This window comes from Rhinoraja longicauda, chromosome 1, assembly GCF_053455715.1.
Source record: "Rhinoraja longicauda isolate Sanriku21f chromosome 1, sRhiLon1.1, whole genome shotgun sequence".
NCBI classification, from domain to species: domain Eukaryota; kingdom Metazoa; phylum Chordata; class Chondrichthyes; order Rajiformes; family Arhynchobatidae; genus Rhinoraja; species Rhinoraja longicauda.
Window position 1 is genome coordinate 121,705,650 of NC_135953.1, and position 25,803 is coordinate 121,731,452.

General features: G+C 40.6%; 1 protein-coding gene across 3 annotated transcripts in view; it reads right to left on the reverse strand.

The window, feature by feature from the left end:
* Positions 1-25,803, reverse strand: part of fhdc1 (FH2 domain containing 1) — an 89,257-nt gene that overhangs the window by 25,605 nt on the left and 37,849 nt on the right. For all 3 annotated transcript variants that reach the window (XM_078405707.1, XM_078405717.1, XM_078405726.1), the window contains exon 4: positions 1,573-1,675. In XM_078405707.1, coding sequence (XP_078261833.1) covers positions 1,573-1,675 — 103 coding nt within the window. The remainder of the gene's footprint in view (positions 1-1,572; positions 1,676-25,803) is intronic.

Genomic DNA, 25,803 nt, shown 5'->3' on the forward strand with positions numbered 1-25,803 from the left:
CCTTCCCCCCATATCCCTTGATTCCACTAGCCCCTAGAGCTCTATCTAACTCTCTCTTAAATTCATCCAGTGATTTGGCTTCCACTGCCCTCTGTGGCAGAGAATTCCACAAATTCACAACTCTCTGGGTGAAAAAGTTCCTTCTCACCTCAGTTATAAATGGCCTCCCCTTTATTCGAAGACTGTGGCCCCTGGTTCTGGACTCCCCCAACATTGGGAACATTTTTCCTGCATCTAGCCCAACATTGGGAACATTTTTCCTGCATCTAGCAGGAAAGTTGAAGAGGATATAGAAAAGGTAAATAAATTCTTGAGAAATTTATAAAAATGCAGGAGCTTGGGCACTGCCTGGGAGATGTTCTTCTATGAGGATGAATTGATTAGTTTGGAGTGTAACTCTCCAATGTCACTAAATCCAGTCTGCACGTGCCTTTTGGCCTTTCCATATTAAATGCCCAAATCAATGTTAGGTGCCCTAATTGGTTCTATTATTTTGTGTATTTATGGTAGTGTTTTGATACAACTGATTAGCCCAAGACAGAAGAGAGAAGAGTCAATAAGACTGCTGTTTTAAACAATTTTCATGATCACCATTACACCAGCTTATTATTTCGGATTTATTTAGTTAGCTCAGTTTAAATTTCCTAGCCACCAAGATGGGGGCATGAAATTTTGGCTTAAAGTCCACGGCCAAAGTGGTGCTTCCTGCAAACATTTCATAATGACTGTGCAGAATTGCAAATCATATATAAACCATGTGAAAGCAAACAATTCCTCTGGCACCTCACTAATGACCCCCTTGCAAGATCTAATTGTATCAGCTACTCTCAGAATTAAGTATTCTTATTTACTTAGTTACTACGACACAGGGGACAGTCATTCAGCCCATCGGATCCATGCCAACTCCCTGTCAAACAATCCCATCTGTCCCATTTGCTGCAGCCCATAGGTTTTCTCTCACGCAGGCCCATCAACTCCCCTTGGATTATTTTTCCAGTTATCTGCACAATGGTGTGATTTACAGTTGTCAATCAACGCACTAGTCACATCTCTGGCACATGGGAGAAAACTTGAGCACACGGCAGAAATGTATAAACTCCACGTAGACTTTAAGCAAGGGCTGGATTAAATCTGGGGCTATCATTAATACTGTGCCACCATGCCACTGTTTTGAACTGTGAAGAAGTGCAGAAATATGGCACCATTAAGTCTGTAGAGAAAAAGGTGCACAAAAGCAATTTTCAAGAGCTCCAGATTCTGAAGTGGCTAGACAAATAATTGTTGTATGTTTGCGATCACACAAATGTGTGAACTATGATTAAAAGAGGGAAGATGCACAGAGAGTTTAACTATAATGGAGATACTGGGCAAAAGGAATGTTAGGTTTAGCAAGACATATAGTACATAAAATGAACTGTATGGATCTCTAAGTGATAGGAGGACTTGGCAGCACCAGATAAGTGGAATGTTTAATTTGTTCATGTCCTGAACCATCCCATAGTCAAAAACCAATTAATCATCTGATACATTCTCGTTATGGAACAGTAAAATAAGTTATTGCCGAAGTCTGACCTCTTCTGCCTCTGGTAATATTTTGAGAAGCTCACGCAGTTTTTCAGATCCATAAGTCCCACTCCTTCCAGTCCGAATATCTTCAATGATGCACTGATTTGACCTTCAAAAAAAACACATAGCAAAAAAAAAGTTAACAACTTGATGATTCACCTTTATAAAAGTGATTCAACAGGCTGTTTCATCCCACATTTCCAGGTTATTTGATATTTTTAAATTGTATCTACTGTAACAGCAAAAATCATGCATCAGAATTATAGATGTAATCTCCCAAACTTGTATCTGATAAATTCATTTCAGTGATGTAATACCGGAGGCAAATTCTGCAAATTACAATTCTCTAATTGACTGGACCTGATGGAAACATTTTGAGGTGATGAGTTAAGTCAAAAACAAGTTTCATATTGTTTTTTCTCTAGAATATATCAGTACTAATACTTTAAATATGCCTTCAAGCAAGGACATTTTGCGACCTACAAATATTATTCTGACAGCAACAATGGTCGTCATGAGAATGAGATGAAGAGAAATATTTTTCCCATAATTTCTTTTATGGCTGGAGAAATGCTTGTTCAAAATCTAAATATTTCCAGTGACTCAATTGCTATTTATGGTTATGCCTCTGACTTTCATAAACTGATAATGTTTCTACAAAGGTGACGCATCCTAAATCACAACATGTAATCCAGTGGCACAAGACAAGAGAAAACATTTAATTATTTAAGAAGCAAAGTTAAGTACAGGCATTCAATAAAGTATTTAAATTGGATGCGATTCTAAAGCTTTTTCAAAGCATTCATCACCAATGCACTGGGTGTGATTTAATCAATTGATGCTTCTAATCATTATATCGAAAGCAAGTGAAAACACCAATTTCCCAAATACATTTAAAACAAAAAACAGCCTCCAGATTGAGAGGGGGAGGGCCGAAGAGAGATAATTGCTTTAAAGAATGCAGTGAGACTGGTGCCATCTGCTAGTCACAGTGCCTGAAGTGAAAGGAAATTCATCTGAAAACTTCTATCAGCCCAATAAATTATTAGTGATAGTGTCTGCGGAATTCCTTCACATTCCAACCTCCAAACACCTTGCGTGACGTTTTATTTTTAAATGCATCAGATGAATTGATAATTTTAAAAGACTAACTTTTTCAATTTCCCTTTCTTTTGAACAGTGCAATTCCCACACTATCTATCCTCCCAGCATTCATCTCAATGGCAGCAAGTCTGTAGCTAAGCTCCATCTGTCCAATCAGGTTGCAATTTCCTCTCCCTGGTCATCCCCCCACCCTTATGCCACTTTATTCTCAGGGAGAGAGCAGCCTGCTCTTTGGGGGTTCAGATTAGATTCCCAACAAGTATGGGCTCCTGTTCCAAAATAAGGATGGGCAGAAAGAAACAAAAATATAAATGCAGACTCTCACTCAAAAAAACCCATAATGTGGGGTGTTTATGTTAGGTTACGTTACTTGTTTTTTACCCCCAGTGGTTATTCTGTTTACTGTTGCTGTGGCAACGTGACCCGCAGACACAGAAATTTATAATGGGGAGGACAGAGCCATTGAAGCTCAGTGCAATTACTGAAGCTCTTCAACCTCAGAGGCCTCATGCTAACAGCTGAAATTAACACGCGCAAATGTTAAAACCTGCTGGACTTAGGTTTTGTGTTTGATATCTGAAGTATCAGTATTTTTTAAAGGTTCTACAATTTGTTTTCTTTAAATAGGATTTTCTTCCCCTATAAGTATAAAATTTAACAGAAAATTGTTCCATCAAATTCTCTCTCTTCAAGGAAATATAAAAACAGCCCAAGATCATTTCTGCATTTATTATCATAAAAATCAGCATTGCTCTTTATTATTAGCTTTTCTGAAGGGGAAAACCCATGTCACGGGGAGATTTTAAAATGATTTTTCAATTAAGTTTCAAAATTAATCAACTAAATTGTATACAGTCCAATTGTAATCTACAACCCATTATTTCTCAGAATAATTGCCTCACATTCAACATACTTAAGAATTATTTTCACCTAATCATAGGTACAACTGTGTTTATGATAATATCTCAATTAGTTGTATGTGTTCTTTTTGCCTCTCATGTAAAGTAGTACTAGTAAAGTATTCTACGAATACTCATAGTAGTACTCGTAGTAGTAGTAATACGAGTAGTAATATTCTACTAGTCTCTGGTTGACTCATTTGCTTACTTTTGCTTCTAAGTTAATGATTAATTTAAAAATGGAGGGGATTCTGAGAGACAGGATCCACATGCATTTGGAAAGTAAAGGACTGATTGGGGATAATCAGCATGTCCTTGTGCATGGGAAATTGTATCTCGCCAATTTGGTTGAGTTGTTCGAAGATGTATTCACAAAGATTGACAAGAGTAGTGCATTTGAGATAGTCTACATGGATTTCAGCAAAGCCTTTCACAAGGTAACACGGTAGACTGCTCTGGAAGGTTGGGTCATATGGTATCCAAGGTGAGCTAACCGACTGGATTCAGAATTGGCTTAAAAGTAAGAAAGGTAGTAGAGAGTTGTTTTTCAGACTGGAGGATTGTATCAACTGGTGAGCCACAGGGATTTATTTGTTATTTTATGCAGGGTAGGTAATAACGTAGGTGACATAGTTAATAAATTTGCAAATGACACTAAAATTAGTGGCAGAGTGAGCAGCGAAGTAGGTTAATTAAGATTGCAATGGGATCTTGGTCAGCTGGACTAATGGGCTGAAAGAATAGCAGATGGAGTTTTATTCAGAAAAATGCAAGGTGTCGCATTTTGGTAAAGACAAGGAAAAGCAAGTCTTGCACAGTGAATGGTAGGGCCCCGAGGAATGTTGTAGAAAAGAGAGATCTTGGAGAGCAAGTACATAGACAGACACAGGGAAGTTGTACTAGATCATTTAGGTCAACATGGACAAGTTGACCCAAAGGGCCTGTCTTTTAGACATAAAGCGTGGAAACAGGCCCTTCGGCCCACCTTGTCTGAGCTGACCAACAAACACCTCGTACACTAGCACTATCCTGCATGCTAGGGATAAAATTCACGCATGGAGACAATTCATGCTTCATGCAGGTCATGGGGAGAACGTACAAACTCAGTACAGACAGCACCTCAGTCAGGATCGAACCCGGGTCTCTGGCACTGTGAGGCAGCTACTCTACTGCTGTGCCACTGTGCTTCCCATGCTGTCTAGCTCTATGTCTCTAAAGGTTACTTGAATATTTCCCCCAACTTAGGTCTTAATTTTGAGAGACTCTGGGTGCATTGAAAGTGCTGTGTTCAGGTGAAAGCTGCACCAAGATATTGCTAGTTGTTCAGACTAATTAGACATATGTTAAGAGATTCTATGGCATTATCTGAAGAAAAGCATTGGTGTTGCTCTGTTGATAAATTAAGGAACAGCCTGCCAACCTGGGGAACAGTAGGAGTGGAGGAAGGAGTCCAGTCCAGGGCTAGAAGCCCCACTTCCCTGAATGATACGATGCTCCCCATCCATCAAAGAACTTGTGCATCCACAATTGGGTACCTTAGTCATCTGAAAATCAACCACCCTGATAGACATCATCTCAATTCAGAGGGGCTGCCTATGACGAAGGAGCACTGCAAAATTGTATAATTTGGGGTTTAAATCTGTTTGAAAGATCTTGCTGTGTACCATTAATTCCTACATTAGCTTACTTAATACAATTTGCAGCTGAGAGGTATTTGTAATGTTTAAGTCACAAGATAATTTAGGAATGAGCTGTATTTACTATTTCATTTTTTTGCTTACTGTCAAAATTGGTCGCTCAATTCATTATGTATCATAATGAGCGTCTTCCTGGCCCCAAGATCACTGTAGATATAGGTATTCAATAACGTCAAAATGGTACAGCAGTGACCACTGCAGCCTCACAGCTTCCAGGATCTGAGCTTGATCCCCACTTTGGATGCTGCCTGTATGTAGATGCAAGTTTCCCCTGTGACCATGGGTGCTTCCACTGGGTGCTCCAGTTTCTTCCTACATTCCACAGGTGTGCATGTAGGTTAATTGGCTAATGTAGGTTACCCCTTGTAGCTACCTCGAGTGGTATAATATATGCATCTATAAGCATGCCTTCTTTTACTCTGCCTGGTAAGCTGCCAGCACTCAGCAAGAATGAGCAGAGATTTATAATGAAATTATAACTACCATAATTGCAGTGTATCCCATTTATTGCTATGTACCAGAATAGAATTATAGGATCAGAGCTGTACAGTGCAGAAACAGGCACTTTGACTCAACATGTCCATGCCGACCAAGGTGCTTAACTGAGCTAGTCCCATTTGCCTGTGTTTTGCCCATATCCGTCTAAATCTTTCTTATTCATGTATCTGTCCAAATGCCTACTAAATGTTGTAATTCTACCTGCCTCTACTACTTCCTCTGGCAACTCATTCCAAATACCTACCAACCTCTGTGTGAGAAAGTTACCCATCAGGTCTAGAAATCTTTCCCCTCTCACCCTAAACCTTTGTCCTCTAGATTTATACCCCCTTACCTTGGGGAAAGGACTCTGGCTATTCACCTTTATCTATGCCCTTCAGGAATCTATAAACATCCGTATGATCACACCTCAGCCTTCTATGCCCCAGAGAAACAAAAAGGTGTAGCCTATCCAGCCTCTCTTTATAACTCAAACCCTCCAGGCTTGGTTACATCCTCGTAAATCTTTTTTGCACCCTTTACTGACATTCTTTCTTTAGCAGGGTGTCCAGAACTGTACACTGAATGGGAAGAATCTACTTTGAAATAAAAGTTCCCTGGACTGGAACATGTGATCATCCTGGAGATTCTCTGCATTGTGTGTGTCTATGATTCCCGCTGAATATATTCACTTCCAGCGTATCAGGAAAGTCATAATACCTCTCTTTAGCGACTGTTGACATTTTATTGTTATTAATAAAGAATTTTCATGTGAAGGCAAAAAGATAACTTTGCCGATAATCGGAGCATTTGCCAAAATCATATCCCAGATCCATAAATGTAACAAAATTTTCATGCAATGTTAAAATACTCAACAGACATGCACATTTATAAAAGAGTATTAATATTATGGCCAATCTGTAAAATTTACATTAGTATGACTTGGAATGAGGTGTAGCAATGAGCCCAGGAATGGACAATTGTTGATCGTTTTCGATGGGGGAAACTTTCTTATCTGCCTCCATAGACAAGAAATTAATTGGTTGTTCCCAGTTTCAGATACAAAAATAAGCATTTAGTGCAGTTGTATGCCATACCGGACCGTGATTTTATAATGAGCTTGCTGACTTTCAGTCATCCCAGGTGGCCATCTAAACAGTGCTGAAGCAAATGGCATATATAAATAAGGGTCTTCACCTTTTGCAAAACTGGATTGTGGAAAAACCTGATTAGTGGGTTCTTTGATTTGTCTGTGGATTCTTAGTAATGTGCTTAGTTGTGGCTTTGAATACATTTCCCATTCATATCAGTGATATTGTAGTGGAAGAATTCTGAGACATTTTGTGACTGCTTCTGCTGTTTATTGTGCTAAAATGGGCGAGATGCAGGAGTATCAACAAGCAACCAAGAACAGTAAGAAGTAAGAAGAGTAAGAGAAACCAGCTTGTGCAAGAAGCATTTTGCACACATGTCTCTCACAGGATCACTGTCATGCTTCACCCGGATGCTCAAGAGTTAAATATGCCATTGTTGTAACATAAGTGGAACCAGCAGAATGTGTTAGTGTGGATGGAAGATGTAAGATGGAATACTCTATTGTCACATGTGACAAGGCACAGTGAAATCCTTTGCTTGCATACCCAAGGTATATAAATAGCAGCCAACTATGGCGCTGACAAAGTTACAAAGTACGCCAGCTCCTCCTTTGTTCTCCCCCCCTCCCCAACAGCGGTTCCTCCACTGTCCATTGTTCTCCCCCCTCATCCCCCTCCCTCATGGCAGTCCCCCCCCCCCCCCCCACACCGGTAATTGTGGCCCTTAAGTTTAAAGCTCTAGATAACCAGGCTGCATGCAATACATGACACCATCCACTATCAATCAACAGTGTTCAATGGTTCAATTATTCATTATTGTTACGTATGTACAGAACAGTGAAATTCTTTTGCACAATTCAAAAATGCAGTGGCCATATTTTGACGCCGTTTACAAAGAATAAGAAAAAGTCCAAAGTCCAGTCCACCTGTTGGAAGTCTTGGAGCGCCACCGATCCAGGTAAGCCCAGGTATGCCCCAGGCTGCTGCAGGCCTGCAACCCCATGTCCCTCTCTGCACCCAACTGCCTTTGTGTCCCGGGTAAGACCGGGAGAGACAATGTACCCTGAAGAGATAGTTGTGCAATGATAAAGGATCAAGAATAAATCTGAATTGCTGGCTTCCCAGAAGTGCAGAGAATAAATAGATGGCCAGGTACGTTCATTGAGACTCTTGCCTCCTACTGAAATCATATGGTAGGTGTTTACACTGGTTCGCAACAATAAGTTAATTTCTCAGCTTTTATTTCAATGTACAAATAACATTTCCAGGTAAATTTGGAATGAGGCAGGAAGAGTGGACAGGATTGTACAACCTTGTGTTTATGCCCTAAATCATGGCCTTTTCAGCATTCATTATTATCTTTATTACCTACCGATCTCGCAGCTGGGAGCAAGGGGTGGATTTTTCAGTTCAAGGTACAATAACAATATTATTTTATTAGATATATTAAAATTTTAAGATGCAATTAGTAGGAGCCTTAATAATATTGGACAAGCAGACATAAGGAAAATATAGGGCAGATGCATTAGATTGTAAATTTCAGAGCATATCTATCAAAAGCACTGTCACTAATGATAATTATGGGTGATCGAGAACTAAGATTGAAGGATCTCAAATCTCAAGGTTGGAGAATGTTACAGAAAGTGGAATGGGTGTTGTTATGGAGTGATTGGAAAATAGGGCTGAAAATCAAAATATTGCTTCACCAAGTAAAGTTGTAATTCAGTGATGAAAAGGTTAGGAATAAGGTGACTACACAAACTTAAATTTCAGGTGGAAGCTAACCATGCATTGGAAGAATCATGTCCACAGCTGATTTGGATGAAGTGCTGCAGCGGAAATGGGGCAGTTGCTGTAACTTTGGTGAAAAAAAGCAAACTCGGTGATGGATGGATGGATTGGAAGCTCACCTGAAGTTCAAATCTGACAGCAAGTAGCCAACGTTCAATTTCAGATATTTATCAACGAGAGGATTGGGGCTGATATTTAGGGATTGGAGTTCACTGAAGTGAACAAGCTCTCGCCTGAATATTTAGTTTGAAATAGTTCACTGTTCATTCTTTGATGAATGTTCAATAAACGATTACAATAATAATCAACGAGCAAGAAAATGATAAAAAGATAAAATAGATTTTATGAAGGAACAGGAAGAAACAAACTATTTCCCCAGGTCCCAGAATCTAATTTATGTATAATGTATTTTGATAGGACCTTTAATGCAGAAAAACATTTCAAATGAAGCATTATAATGCCAAGCCAAGGAAGGAAAAGTTGTAACATGAGAATGAAAGCTTGGTACAGAGGTTTACAATTTCAAAGGAGGAGCAAAGTAGAGGGTCAGAGGGGTGACATTGTTGTGCCTTATTAAATGAGGCATATAGACCTATTCTGCTCAAATTACTTCTTACAAAACAATCTTTTCACAAGAAATCAGCTGCTTGGGCTTTTGTTGCACTTTCTCTACATTTTCTCATTGCATATTTTCTTGGGTAAGGAAATGAAAATTGGTTGTTATATTTCCCACACCCTCGAGGATCTATTTAAGCTTATTCCATTTAAATTAGTTCAACATTATATTTGTAATCAAAATGCATAACTGCATCTCTCCACCTTATATTACATGTACCACATTGTGCACACTTGTCTGCTCCTAACTTTGCATGCTCCTAACAACCTGTTCCCAGCCAGCTGTGTTTAACAGTCCACTAATCTAATTCATTGATAGTCCAAGAACTGATTCATGCACCCCAATAGCTAGAGCTTGCGAACTCTAAAATTACCCATTATTTTCATCAGTTAGTTCTCAACCCAACAATTCATAATTCAGCATTATGAACATATCTTATGAACCATCTTGAATACATTTCAAGCTACATGCACTCGTTCTCTCTTGAAAATTTCTAAACAGATGTGTCAAGTGTGATTTCCTAGTATAAATCCATGCTTATTTAGCCCAAACAGGGCCTGCCAACAGCCCTATATACCAAATATTTGATTTCAGGATCTCTCCTGCTACTGATATCATGCTAATGAGACTTGATTATCTTTCCCTTTCTTGAGCAGCACTATTAGTTCGCAGTTTTTCCAATTTGTGAAAAAATATATAAAATGAGGGAATTCTGAAAGATCCAAACCAATGCTTTCACAATTTCCTCTCAAAATCCTTGACAATAGATCACCATACTTTTACTCCCACTAATTTCTCCAGTCCTATTCTTCACTCCCTGTGTTTGAAATTTGTCCGTGACACATGGATGTCCCCGGTTTCCTCCCACATCCCACAGGTATGTTGACTGGTAGGTTGATAGGTGACAGTAAATCCCCCCCTCTCACACCCCCCCCCCCTCCCCGCCGCCCCCTCACCTAAGTGTGGGTGGCTCAGAGTTTGAGTGGTGTTGATGGACACGTGTAAATGAGTAGGTTGACGGGGAAATTGTGGGGAATTACGATTGCCCCAAAAGCCAGCAAAGACATAATGGGCCAAAGGATTCCCTTCAATGTGTTTGAAGAATACAAATCTAGGGTAACACACAGGAGCTGTAGATAGCGTGACTCTCTTAGCTCTAGAGATCTATATTCCATCAATCAATCTTGAAGTCATCCAGGCAGACTGCAGTACCAATCTGGAGACATGCTTTTGAATCATAGTACTTAATTTAAGGTCACTTAATTTTGGGTAATTAATTAAGGTCACTTAATTTTGGGTAATTAATTATTTTATGCCAAATTTAATCAAAGCAGAAACAGTGACCCTCATTAAGCCACCAGACTGTTACAGAGATGTCCTGCCATCTTACCTAACCTGAAGTACTTCTCCCATAAAGTATTTGTGCCTCATCCATTTCCTCTATCTGCTTTATATCAGCCGTTTCCAGCTCTGAGCCCACATCTCTGCTGGACCACTTCCACTTTAATATGCATAATGTCTTAACAATCTGTTTTTAAATGTCTTCTGATCATTTACCCTCAGTTTCTCTCTGTGAAGTTTCATATCTTTTGCCAAGTTCTGAAATCCTCAATGACCACTCTTTTTGACAACGTTATAAACAACTTCAGTTTAACATTATCTTATTAGGCACAATTGGATCATTTTCCTGAGTATTTTTCTTTAATACTTTAACAAAACAGGCTGTTGTGAATTTTTTAAAAAAATTGTTAAATGCTTGCCATTGCTTATCTACCTTGAAGATCTTTTGAGCTACTTTCCCAAGAGAGCCAAGCCAACTCACCCTTCATACCTACATAGTTTTCTTTGTTCGGATTTAATTTCAGTTTGCATAACACAAAAGCAAAACGCTGTTGATTCTGGAAACTGAAATAAGCTAGAAAATGTTGGAAATACTTGAGCCAGGCAGCACCTGTGCAGCATGCTAATATTTCCAGCTAATGACTGAAGTTCTTATGAAAGGATTCCTCATTTTCGCTTTAGACATAAATATCTTGAACCAACACTCCCCCATACATGTGGCTGCTTTGACCCCAATTTTTTACTTGACTATAATCAATCATGAACTTAATATAAAATTCTAAGTTGCGATACGTTTCTATATAAGTCTCTTGAATACAACATTATTGATTTATTGTGCTTGTTTTAAAATAGCTTTTACACTCATCAAAAATAATCACAAAAAGCTGGAGTAACTCAGCGGGTCAGACAGTGTCTCTGGAGAAAAGGAATTGGTGATGTTTTGGGTCGAGACTCTTCAGACTGAGTTTGAAGGGTCTCGACCCGAATCGTCATCTATTCCTTTTCTCCAGAGATGCTGTCTGTCCTGCTGAGTTACTCCAGCTTTTTGTGTCTATCTTCGGTTTAAACCAACATCTGCAGTTCCTTTCTACACATATCTTTTCCCCTCATCAGTAGGAAATAAGAAAAGGAAACGCAGCATCTTCCAACGTGGTCCAACCACCAATCAACCTCCAACATTCCCATCACCAATCACAACTTCCCAACTCCATTCCTTTCCGCCTTCTGCATAGACTGCTCCTGCCACAACTCCTTGGTTCACTCATTCTTTCCCATCCAAACCACCCCCTCCCCAGGTACTTTCCCATGCAACTGCAGAAGATGTAACACTTTTCCCTATACCTGTTCGCTCGCCTCCTTCCAGGGACCCAGCAGTCTTTCCAGGTGAGACAGTGGTTCACTTGCACCTCCTTTAACTTAATCTACTGCATCCAGTGTTCCCAATGTGGCCTTCTGTACAATGGCGAGGCCAAGCATAGACTTGGCGACCGTTTCGCCGAACATTTGTGCTCAGTCCTTCAAAGCCTAGATCCTGTTGCTAACTATTTTAACTCCACTCAATTCGCATACAATACAATACAATACAATATATCTTTATTGTCATTGTACAGGGGTACAACGAGATTGGGAATGCGCCTCCCAGACGATGCAATAATTTAGTTAGTTTAAACAACAGCAACCCAACGAAACAAATTGTAACAGTTTTAAAACTGTTCTGTCCTGGGCTGTCCTGGGCCGCCACCATTACCTCATGAAAACTGGTGGAATGGAATCTCATATTCTGCTTGGGTAGCTTATAACACAATGGTATGAACATTGAATTCTCCAATTTTAGGTAACCTCTAACAACCCCTCCCCTGTGCCTCATCAGGACACATAGCTGTTTTTCTCCTCATCCTCCCCTCCCCTACATTCTTTTCCCGACTTCACAATCTGCAATTCTTCAATCTGTGTCTCACACCTTCTGTCTTTGTTCCAATCATTTGAATAACCCTTTTTCGCCTGTGTCCACCTATTACCTGCCATACTTTGACCTGCATCTCCTCTCTTCCATCTTTCTATCCACCCCCCCACCCACCTACAATCAGTCTGAAGAAGGGCCCTGGCCCAAAACATCACATATTGATAGTGTCCAGTGATGCTACCTGACCCACTGAGTACATCCAGCATTTTGTGTCCTTTTGCGTAACCAGCATCTGCAGTTCCTTGTTTCTACACAGCATTTTCTTTGCATTTTAGGATACATTTTAACAGGGAAAACCATAACACTCTGATAGCGACCATGAACAAAGGGGCACCTCAAAGCTGTGTGCCCAGTCCCTTGCTCTACTTTATATACCCTTATTTGTGAGGCCAACACAGCTCCAACACCATCTTTAAATCTGTCAACGATACAACCACTGTATGGGCACGAATGACAGGTAATGATGAGTTAGAGTGGAGTAAGGAGAGAGATTGATAATCTAATTAAATGGTCTCAGAACAAAAATATTGGTGTCAACATTGACAAGTGCCAAGGAGTTGATTACTGACTTCAGTACAGGAAAGTTGAGGATCCATGAACCTGTTTTTGTCGACTGGATGGCAGTGGAGAAAGTTAACAGCTTCAAAGAAGGGGATGAATATTCTACAGCGTGACTTTAGAGAGCTCGGAAAAATGCTGAAAAGCAGGACCTCCAGGGTGGTTATCTCCGGTTTGCTTCCAGTTCCTCGTGCTGGCGAGAGCAGGAACAGGGAGATACAGGACCTGAATGTGTGGCTGAGGAACTGGTGCAGGGAGCAGGGATTTAGATTCTTAGATCACTGGGATTTGTTTTGGGGTAAGGAGGAATTGTAGAAAAGGGGAGGATTGCACCTTAACAGGTGGGGGACCAGCATTCTGGCAGGCAAGTTTGCCACTGCTACACGGGTGGTTTTAAACTAAATAGGGGGGGTCAAATGGGATAGTCAAGGATGGAGTTAAAGGGAAAGAGAGTAAAGGGATAGTTAATGACCCCAGAATTAACGGGAAATAAAGCTCACAAAGGAGAGTATGGCCAAGTGTAATAGGGATCGATGAGAAGGGTGAGATGAGTGAGAAATTAAAAGTATTGTATATGAATGCGCGAAATATAAGAAGTAAAGTAGATGAGCTTGAGGCTCAGTTAGAGGTTGGTAGATATGACATTGTGGGAATTACAGAGACGTGGCTGCAGGAGGATCGGGCCTGGGAACCTAATATTCAGGGTTATACATCCAAGGACAGGCAGGTGGGCAGAGGCGGTGGGGTAGCTCTGCTGGTGAGGGACGAAATTCAGTCCCTTGCGAGGGGCGACATAGGGACTGATGAGGTAGTCACTGTGGATTGAGTTGAGGAATTATAAAGGCAAGAAGACACTAGTTGGTGTTATCTACAGACCCCCAAATAGTAGCCCGGATGTAGGGTGTAAGTTGCAGCAGGAGTTAAAACTGGCATGTAAGAAAGGTAATGCCACTGTGGTGATGGGGGATTTCAATATGCAGGTAGACTGGGAAAATCAGGTTGGTCTGGACACCAAGAAAGAGAGTTTGTAGAGTGCCTCCGAGATCAGAGCAGATTGTAGCAGCCTACCAGAAAAAAAGGCAATTCTGGATTTAGTGTTGTCCAATGAACCAGATTTGATAAAGAGAACTCGAGGTAAAGGAACCGCTTGGAGGTAGTGATCATAATATGATTAGTTTTAATCTGCAATTTGAGAAGGAGAAGGTTAAATCAGAAGTGTCAGTGTTGCAGTTGAACAAAGGGGACTATAAAGGCATGAGAGAGGAGCAGGCCAAGGTTGACTGGAAAGGGATCCTAGCAGGAATGACGGTGGAACAGCAATGGCAGGAATTCCTGGGCATAATCCGGAAGACGCAGGACCATTTCATTCCAGAGGAAGAAAGATTCTAAGGGGAGTAGGAGGCTGACAAGGGAAGTTAGGGATGGAATTAAACTAAAAGAAAAGATGTATAACACAGCAAAGAGTACCGGGAAGCCAGAGGATTGGGAAACTTTCATAGGACAACAGAAGGTAACAAAACGGGCAATACGGGCTGAAAAGATGATGTACGAGGGGAAGCTGGACGACAGTAAAAGCCTCTTTAGATATGTTAAGAGAAAAAGGGTAGCAAAGTCAACTGTGGCTCCCTTGAAGGCAGGCACGGGTGAAATTATTATGGGTAACAAGGAAATGGCAGAAGAGTTGAACAGGTACTTCGGATCTGTCTTCACAAAGGAAGACACAAACAATCTCCCAGATGTACTGGAGGACAGAGGATCTAGGCGGTAGAGGAACTGAAAGAAATTTGCATTGGGTAGACTAATGGGACTGAAGGATGATAAATCCCCTGGGCCTGATGGTCTGCATCCCAGGGTACTCAGGGAGGTGGCTCTAGAAATAGTGGACGCATTGGTGATAATTTTCCAATGTTCAATAGATTCAGGATCAGTTCCTGTGGATTGGAGGATTGTTTTTCAAGAAAGGAGCGAGAGAGAAAACGGGGAATTACAGTCCAGTTAGCCTGACTACGGAGGTGGGAAAGATGCTGGAGTCAATTATTAAAGAGGTAATAACGGTGCATTTGGATAGCAGTAAAAGGATAAGTCCAAGTCAGCATGGATTTATGAAAGGGAAATCATGCTTGACTAATCTAGAATTTTTTGAGGATGTGACAAGTAAAATGGATGAAGAGGAGCCAGTGGATGTAGTGTATCTAGACTTTCAGAAAGTCTTTGATAAGGTCCCACACGGGAGATTGGTGAGTAAAATTAGAGCAGATGGTATTGGGGGAAGGGTGTTGACATGGATAGAAAATTGGTTGGCAGACAGGAAGCAAAGAGTAGGAGTAAACGGGTCCTTTTCAGAATGGCAGGCAGTGGCGAGTGGAGTGCCGCAAGGCTCAGTGTTGGGGCCGCAACTGTTTACCATATATATTAATGATTTGGAAGAGGGAATTAGAAGCAACACTAGCAAGTTTGCGGATGACCCAAAGCTGGGTGGCAATGTGAACTGTGAAGAGGATGTTAGGAGGTTGCAGGGTGACCTGGACAGGTTGAGTGAGTGGGCAGATACGTGGCAGATGCAGTATAATATAGATAAGTGTGAGGTTATCCACTTTGGCAGCAAAAACAAGGAGGCAGATTATTATCTCAATGGTGTCAGGTTAGGTAAGGGGAGGTGCAGCGAAACCTGGGTGTCCTTGTACACCAGTCACTGAAAGTTGGCGTGCAGGTACAGCAGGCAGTGAAGAAAGCTAATGGAATGTTGGCCTTCATAACAAGAGGATTTCAGTATAGGAGTAAGGTTCTTCTGCAGTTGTATAGGGCCCTGGTAAGGCCACATCTGGAGTATTGTGTACAATTTTGGTCTCCTAATTTGAGGAAGGACATCCTTGTAATTGAGGCAGTGCAGCGTAGGTTCACGAGATTGATCCCTGGGATGGCGGGTCTGTCAAATGAGGAAAGATTGAAAAGACTAGGCTTGTATTCACTGGAGTTTAGAAGGATGAGAGGGGATCTTATAGAAACATAAAATTATAAAAGGACTAGAGAAGCTAGATGCAGGAATTCTTTTCCCAATGTTGGGAGAGTCCAGAACCAGGGGCCACAGTCTTAGAATAAAGGGGAGGCCATTTAAAACTGATGTGAGAAGGAACCTTTTCACCCAGAGAGTTGTGAATTTGTGGAATTCTCTGCCACAGAGGGCAGTGGAAGCCAAATCACTGGATGGGTTTAAGAGAGAGTTAGATAGAGCTTTAGGGGCTAGTGGAATCAAGGGATATGGGTAGAAGGCAGGCACAGGTTATTGATTGCGGACTATCAGCCATGATCACAATGAATGGCGGTGCACTTATTTTCTATGTTCTATGTTTCTATGTAAGCTCCTGGGTGTGCATATCTCTGAAGATCTATCCTGGCCCCACCACACTGATGCAGTAACAAAGAAAGCTCATCGATGCCTCTACTTCCTCAAAGATTGAGAAGATTTGGCATGCCATTGAACACTCTATTGAACTTTTACAGGTGTACAGTAGAGAGCAAATTGCCTTTACTGTGTAGAGTGGGTGGACTTGAAACTGGGATAACATTGAACTAATGTGAACAGTGATCAATGGTCGACGTGGATTCGGTGGGCCGAAGGACCTGTTTCCATGTTGTATCTCTAAACTAAAAAGACTAATTCCATCAATGTCATTACTTTTCCTTTATCCCCTGTGATTCTGCAACTTACTCTCTCACACACCCATCAACACTGGTTCTTTTGAAAACCCATATGGCCACAGGAAGAACATGCAAACGCCACTCAGACAATACAAGAATGGGATTTTTAAAATTGCAGATGCTGGAAATTAAATATAAAATCAGAAAATGCTGGAAATATTCAGCAGATCAGGCTGTGGGAAACAGAGTTAATGTTTCAGGTTGAAACCCCTTCACCAGATTTGAAAAGGAGGGAAGTTTGTTAAGATGCAGGAAGGATGGGGTAGAGAGGGAGGGAGAGGTCACTGATAGGGTAACCATTGGGTAACCTGTAAACAAAGTTACTTGGTCAATGTGGATGGGAGCAATTAGAGAACCCAAACAAAAGAATGTAGGAGACACATGGAACTGCAGACTGTGTTCTGGAAGAGAATGTAGGAGTTGTGAAATACTGGAAGACAAGCCCGACAGGTTAGGACAGGCAAGTCCTCCTCATCTAGAAAGGAAGAGAGAAAAAGAGGGGAAAAAAAACACAAACAAGTTGGGTCAATGTCACAGATGGGCCACTGATCAAACCCAAATATAAAGTTACCTGAAGTCGTAGAATTTAATAGAGGCTAGAAGGTTGCTAATTCCCCTGATGGAAAATGAGGTGCTTTCTGCAAGCTTCCACTGGGCCTCAGTAACAATGCAGAATGCCACAAACCGAGAGGTCAGAGTCGGAGTGGAATGGAGAATTAAAGTGGCAGGCAATGGGACACTCATGGTCACTCTCCCAAAAACCAGTACTCCGCAAAGTGGTCACTCAATCTGCATTTGGTGTAACCAGCATAGAGGAGACTTACTCTCTCACCGCTCCCATTCACTCAGCCCACGGATGACTGACTGACTGCTTTTCCAGTTTTTTTTTTCAATTAAACAAGGATGACACATTTAGCTCCTCTGGTTCTTTATGGATGAGGGGAAAATCTGCCCAGATTATTTCTTTGTTGCAGTTGTATGGTAAGGGTTGGAGGGGATGAGGGATTGAAATGAGAACCACATGCCTTTTATCCAAATCGCAGGCGTTCCCAAGGTATGCTCTATAACAGTAGATTCCTACACCTTTCGCCATGCATCATGGTGCAGTGGCCCATGGAGGAAGCCTATTGTTAAATATAAGAATAGTAGCCTTTGCTGGTCTCCAATCACTGAATTAAGTAGGCTGTAGGCCAAGCATTGTGCAAAAGCTTTCCCATGCAGCACATAAAAATTCAATAAATTTATCCACAGCAAGATCTAAAACAATGGAACCTAAGTAACCCTGCCCCTTCATCTCCACAGGACTGTGTCACTGTGCCTCTGGGCACTTATGTTGTATGCATTCATGAAATGTTGCCAGAACCCTCAAACATTCACCATTTTGTCTCCTTTCTGCAGTTCAGAGAAGAAAAGCATGTCACAGAGTAAAATAATTGAGAGGAGAAATTTATGCTAGCTCTGCAGCAAGATTGCAGCATGCTGGTATGTAGGAAGTGAGAGTAATTACAGCTGTTATTCTCTCATGCATGATGACCAAAGGTGCATGCGTCCTCTTAGATTTATCCCCACCACATTTCTGTGGGAGGCACTTCAAATAAGGAGCTCTACTTACAGGCAGCTGAGGGGTATATTATTTAATCAGATCAGATCCTTAATCATTAATCATGCACATTGCCAATTACCATGGTTTACTGTATTGGTGATTAGGGGTGGCTACAGTAGATCATGAGCATGAACAAACAGTGGGAGATTTAGCAGAAACTTTGCAACATCATCAAGGTTGCAGTCATAAATCTAACTGACTTTCAGCATCCTTCCAGAATAGTCAAACCCATGACCTTTCAGCCCCCACGTGAACACCACAGCAGCAACAGCCTACAATGTCAGAATTTAAATGTAGATTTATCAGTCGTCACACCCAGCTTTGTAATGTAGAACACATAGGTACTCTTTGTATCTCTTCCATGCTATGCCTGCCAGCATTCATAATTGCCAGCCGTCTCTGAAGTAATTTATGCAAAGTAGACTCATTGAATAAAGGGTTTCAGTTTAAAAAAACTCCAGGTTCATCATCGGCAAACGTCAATTCCCGAAGCCTCAAAAGCTGTGGAAAGATATTTAGAAGTGCAAATATGTAATGAGATGTCAAAATTAGGATATCTACAGCAGATCTGCTTTCCACTCCCACAACTTCATCCCCACCACACAACTTGCTATTCATCTAGAACATCGATCTTCTTCCCTCTGTTATCAGGCTTCTGAACAATCCTTTCATAAGCTGGGGCACTGTCTGATTCACCTCTACCTCATGGCGGACAATGGACCTTGTCTTTGGAATAGGTGTGTTATAATGCTGCAAACTATATTCTACACTCTGTACCTTTCCCTTTGCTCCACCTGTTGTGCTTGACTTTGGCTTGATTGCACTTATGGATCTGATCTGATTGGATACATGCAAAAGAAAGCTTTTTACTGTACTTCAGTACACATGACAATAATAAACCTAAACCTAGAGTAATAATTCCAGCATGAAGCCCAACAAAGGCAGGTAGATAAACTTCTACAAGATCAGGAACTTATCAAGGAAATAAACTTGTCGGAATGGCACAGCACAACAACCACAAGTTTCACTGCTTAACGAATGTGCCAAATCATAGGGAAGAGGCATGTGGTCTGAGTTGACGTCATGTGGCATTTTCCATAATGAGCTATCCAAGATCAGTCATAGATATTGCGACAGCAGTATGATGAAGAGTCGTGCTGCAATGTCATTTAAAATGGCAATGAGGAAATAACCCAGGTGGATCCTTCTGAACAACACATTTCGTAATTAAATATAACATAGGTGCAGAACCACAAATGCAGCCTACTTGCCTTTAAATAATGAATGGTAAATGGATGCATTTGAAAACAGAGAGCAGGAAGTGCATAATTAGATAGATTGATCAAAGAACTCCAGCTACATAGCATCAAGGAGAATCCACAGGGTAGAAAGATGTAAATTATGCCTTGTGAAAATAAACGCACCTGTTCAAGGACCCTGACTCTACCTGTGAACAAGTTGTGCCTTTTATTGGCAGCTAAAGACTTTTATTTTGGTAAATGATACACTGAAAGTGAGTCCCCTGGATGTGTCAAAGACACAAGATATGGGGAAGCATGGGGAAACACGGCTAATCTATCGATGAAAGATCATCTGTCAAACATGGCATCAAACAACAACCTGCCAACAAACAATCACAGGCTGCACGGTTAAGTCCAAGCTTAACTGCGTGAGCTTTAAACTACAGACCAATTACTATAAATATTTTCACCATTTCATGTCATAGGAGCAGAAGTAGGTCATCCAGCCCATCAAGGTCAGCCATTCAATCGTGGCTAATCTATCTTTCCCTCTTAACCCCATACTCTCGACCTCCCGGTAACCTTTGACACCCTTACTAATCAAGAACCTATTAATCTCCACTTTAAAAATACCCAATCTTGGCCTCAACAGCCGTCTGTGGCAATGAATTCCACAGTTGCACCACTAAAGAAATTCCTCGTCTCTTTTCTAGAAGTATGTCCTTTTATTCTGAGGCTGTGCCCTCTGGCCATAGACTCTACAACAAGTAGAAATATCCTCTCCGCAACCTTTCGTTATTCGGTAAGTTTCAATGAGATCCCCCTCTTTATTAAGTACCTCTAGTTTAATGAGTATATAGCACATATAGGGCAAGCAGGAGCGACGCAAATCATGTCCCTTGTGCACTATATACACTGTTGGTGTATAAAGTTTTGCGTATTATGAAAGTTAATTAATATGGGGTTAGCACAGGACAGAAGTAAAAGATCAGCCATGATCTTATTGAATAGCAAAGGAGGTACAAGGAGCTGCCATTTCATGGTGCCCCCCCAGCACCCAATGCACATCACCAGTATTCATGCGTGCACTTTTTTCCAGTTGGTATCAGCCTGCCAAGTGGTGTTGTCCATCCTGAACAGACAACTTTACGTGGATAGAGCAATCCAGAGCTAGAATCCTGGAAGTTGTTTACTTTGTTAAAGTTCGTTTTCTCTAGACAGACAACAATGCAACAAAGTTAGTGGTAAAACAGTAAAGTCTTTATTAGGCCAGGCGGGTGTGGGGAGATCAGCACCTGGTGCCTTCAGACACCAAAGCTCACCTCATGTCCCACTTATTCGGAATTGGGGTATTTTAAATTTTGGCATGCTGAACCTTCCACTGACTCCTTCCACATCACCTTCTGGCACATCACCTTCTGGCACATCCATATCATATCAATATCTACCTTAGGTTCTTTGATCTCTCCCTCCATTTTTCCAGAAGGTAGATCAACATCATAGGCCCCTTTCAGTTTTAAACCTCTGGAATTCAAATTAATGTCTGGTGCCTCTATCTTGGGCAAATGCATAGATGGCAGTGAAAACTTAACTCCTCTACCCTTTACATCAGGTGTCTAAATCAGGGCTAATTTTGGCACCTCCTCGCTATTCCCTGAGTGCAATGGGATAGGTAATAAAGAGCTTAAATCTGTATAATCTCATTCTTACCCTTAATTACTCAGCGTTCTTCACAACCAATAAGGTATTTTAATACTTTAGTCAATGTTGGAATATAGATGGCAGCTACATTCTGAACATTAAACTCCCACAAAGGCCAATGAGTAATAAGAACAGTGCTGTGATGTTGACTGATTCATATACGACGACAGCAGGAAAACCACCTTGCACCTCCACAAATAATGTGAGGGGATCTTTAACATCATCTTGTGAGGTAACAGACCAACCTTGGAAGGCATGTCCAAAGATTCTTTATGGTGGCAGGTCAGTACGGTAGAGAAGTGCTTTACTGTATTAGCAACGGCACATGTGATTAGGGTAGGGAGGTTATGTTAGAACAAGGTACAACATTAGTTAAGTCACAGTTTAAAAATTGACTGCAATTCCAGATAGAATTCAGGAAAGAGACTGTGCAGTGGAGAATTCAGATTCCCGACCAGGACTGGACCATTTTAGCTGCAAAGATCAGATTCAGCTGGTATTGTTTTCTTTCACAGTAAAAGAGGCAAAACACTCCAAAAACAGCACATCCTTTGACACTTGCACTGAAATAGTAACCTAAATTGTATCAGCTATGCTGACATACTTGCTTGTCTCCGATCGGAAGCTTGTGGGTTCAAATCTCACACCAGAGAATGTAACACCAAAATATAGCTGGACACCACATTACAGTACAGTGGCAGAGCTGCAGATATCGACTATAAGATTACATATTAACTGACGTTCAGTGTGCTCATTTAATGAAGCACCTGTGGTATCTCCAGTAAGTGCATGAGAATTACCTCCAGTGCCCTGCATCTCAATGTCATTATTAAAACATACTATCCAGTCTTTATTATGGTACGATGCATATCCTTTGCAATATGTTCCACTCATTGCAACAATGATTACACTTTAAAACCAATTCACTGGGTCTAAAGTGTAAAAAGCAAATTTCACTTAGGCAGAAATAAAGGGGAAAAAATGATGAATGGGTTTTGTGATGGACCATACAGACCTTGGAAGGCATGTCCAAAGATTCTTTATGTGGCAGGTCAAACAGTACGAAAAAAATCCTTTACTTTATTAGCCAAGGTGCAGAAGATTAGGGTAGTGAGGTTACCTTAGAACAGTGTACAACACGAGTTAAGCCATCGCTTAAATGTTGACTGCAATTCCAAAACTACAGTTCAAGAAAAAGATGGCCACACTGGAGACTGTGCAGAGGAGACTTATGACAATCTTACCAGGACTGGAACATTTAGGGTACAAAATTGGATGGGCTCTGGTGAGAATGAAATCTCTTTATAAAATTGAAGTGCCTGGATAAACTAGAAAGCAGGTATTGTCTTTGGTGAAGTTCGTCAAAAACCAAGAGGCAGAGACTTAAAAAGTAATTTGTATAATAATTAGAAGGAAATAATTAGGTCTAGAATCATCGAAGCAGAAACACTCACGATTAAACTGTACATGGACGTGCACAAGACAACTGCACATCTAATGCTGAAAGACGGGATTCAGCTAGGTGAGCTCTTCTTCATCTGACATAGATTTGATTGGCTGAATAGCTGCCTTCTGAGTAAAATTTCTAAAATGCTATGATATAAAACACAAGACCTTTCTTCTTTGCCCTTCAAGGCTATCGGATGGAGCAAAATGTATAACCGGAGATCTAAGCCTTATCATTGATCCAAGTTGGTCTATTTCCCCTCAGTAACTGTATACTCCAAATAGATCCCCAGGTAACTTTGAAGTTGAAGGAATGGGGTTATTTCAAATTCAGTTCTTACAAAAAATTCAGAATTTCCAAGGTTTTGCACAGGCAAAATAAAAATTAAAGTAAAACACTTGCATTTGTTGCTCATCAGCAAGGAGGTCAGAGATTTGCAGAAAAACAGGGTACATACTGGTACAAATACCTCGCTGTTTTGTGGCTTTTTTTTACGCTGAAGTGGATTAGTAAATTAGTTCAAAGATTTTGGATTAATCTACTTTTGATTCTCAATCCTTTGGTAATGAGTTTTTAAGAGAAAAATATGGCAGTCTTCCACAAGGGGAAATTAAACAGCCAGTTAGAAATTAATTTACTCAGTCAACTGGAATTAATTCAATGTTGAATTCAGCTGAACTCTGGTAAAGGATCTTTTTAACAGAAACCTCAACTGCAGGTGGAGAGAGGTCACTATGGAGTATAATTGCCCCACATATCATCACAGGTATTTAACACATACGGCACACTCAATCTGCAGCTCCACCATACATTTAATATTACCTCGGGGAAAAAAAAACAAGGATCAGATGGCTACAAAGTTTAAATTAATCAATAGAAACTTAAAGGTCAATAGTAACAGTAATATCCATAGGAACTACACAAACAGAAAATACAAATGATTTTAAAAAGTGAATCAGTTTATTCTGATTCCAAACTAGGGTCCAGAAATAACAGTGCATTATCTTGCTCAACTCTGTATTGGAATTATATGACCATTGGGTGAAAGGCACAAAATGAGCACGAGTGCTGGTCTCAAGGGCAGAATTTTGCTGATTGTGCTTACAGAATTCTGTTGACGAAGTATCCTGTTAAGAAACTGAATTAATTAGCAAATTCCCTGACGTGCCTTTAAATTAAATAAAAATGGGGGTAAAATACCACTTTCTGCCACAGCAGCCAAGAAATGTACGCACCTTTTGCAAATCGACATTGGGAAACCAGATTTCACAAAGTATTCAGGCTTGATTTTCAGCTCTGAAGCTAAGGCACCCACTATTTGTAGAAAAGGTATCTCGTTTCATGCAATGGGCATTTTTAAAGGTGTGGACCTTAAGCTTTCCAATTTATAGTTAATCATCAACGATTCTCTATTCTGGAGCCAACTGCATCACCACTGTGGTAATCAGGTAAGGAACATGAGCTTTTTTTATCTCTGCTGATCCACAAGAGAAATCCAAGTGACTGCAGATTATTTTACTCTTCAATAATCTCTTCCACCTCCTTTTCCAAATCCCAAAAGAATTCTGGATCTCTGCATATGGAAACCTGCAACTCCCAGATACCAACAAAAAAACATTGTTTTTTTTGGAAATTATCACAAATTATTTATTTGGAATTATCACATGCTTCCAGAGATAGTGGTAGCCAATAATACATGTTGTTCCCGTTTACATTCTGTGCATTAATCCCAAAATGCCGCAATTATTTCAATCCTCCTTCTCTGCCCAACCTTGCCCTACCTTAGAACCTATCTCAGCATCTCAATCATGCCCTCCCTGAAAACAACTAATAAAACAAAGCATATTGTTAGCAAGTCTAATACATAGAGACAGAGAGTGATAACAGTGTGGAAACAGGCCCTTCGTCCCAACTTGCCTACACCGGCCAACATGTCCCAGCTACACCAGTCCAGCCTCCCCGCATTTGGTCTATATCCCTCCAAACTTGTTCTATCCATGCACCTGTCTAACTGTATCTTAAACGTTGGGATAGTCCCTGCCTCAACTACCTCCTCTGGCAGCTTGTCCAAACATCCACCACCCTTTGTGTAATATTTGAAATAATACAGTTTGCATGGTACAAGTGAGGCTTGCCAAAGATAAGGCGATCCAGAGAAGGGCAGAGTTCATTGACAATGAGGTCATAAAAAATGAGCTCACACGAGAAACGTGCCCAAAAAAATGTCTTATCTCGGCCTACAAAGAAAACTTGCTTGTGCAAGAGACTGAAGAGTAAATAGCACCTGGAATCATTGAAAAAACATCTTCAACAAATAACAAATTAATGAAGGGAAATAAATTGCAAGCAAGTGAAGTGTTTTGCTGTCTCCATTTTATGATGTAATCCATTGAACTGCAGATGAAACACTCTAATTCAATGCAATATAGCATTCATCACTGCACACACCTGAGAATCTGCCTAGTTATGCTGGGAAATAGAATACATTGATTCTCTCATCAAATATTGTATAGCAACTGATAACCCACAAAATAAAATACCAAGCAAAATGTTGACCAGGTTTTCTCTTACTTATCAAGTAATGCTGCAGCTAACTTACCAGGTAGAATTGGTTAGCCTAACAACATTTTCTGATCCATGTGGTTCAATACATTCAGAGATCGTCCTCCAAACCACATACAAATGCACAACTGTATTTAAATGGAACAGTGTAGGAAGGAACTGGAACAGGCTGGCCAAGAGTCATGGTTTTCCATCTATGCCATCTAATCAATCCATACATTTTGTATTATCATTCAGTAGACAACCTGGCAGCCAATTTCTACACAGCAAAGGTTTATAAGCAGTAACAAAATTCTTGTTCATCTTTCAGTGTTATTAAATTATGGATAAATAATGATTCTGACAAACCTTTTCAAAATAACGCCACAAAATCTTTTAAATTTGATGCACGGGAAGTTCGCTGGCCATTACATTCAAATACAACATGCTGAAAATGCGGATCTC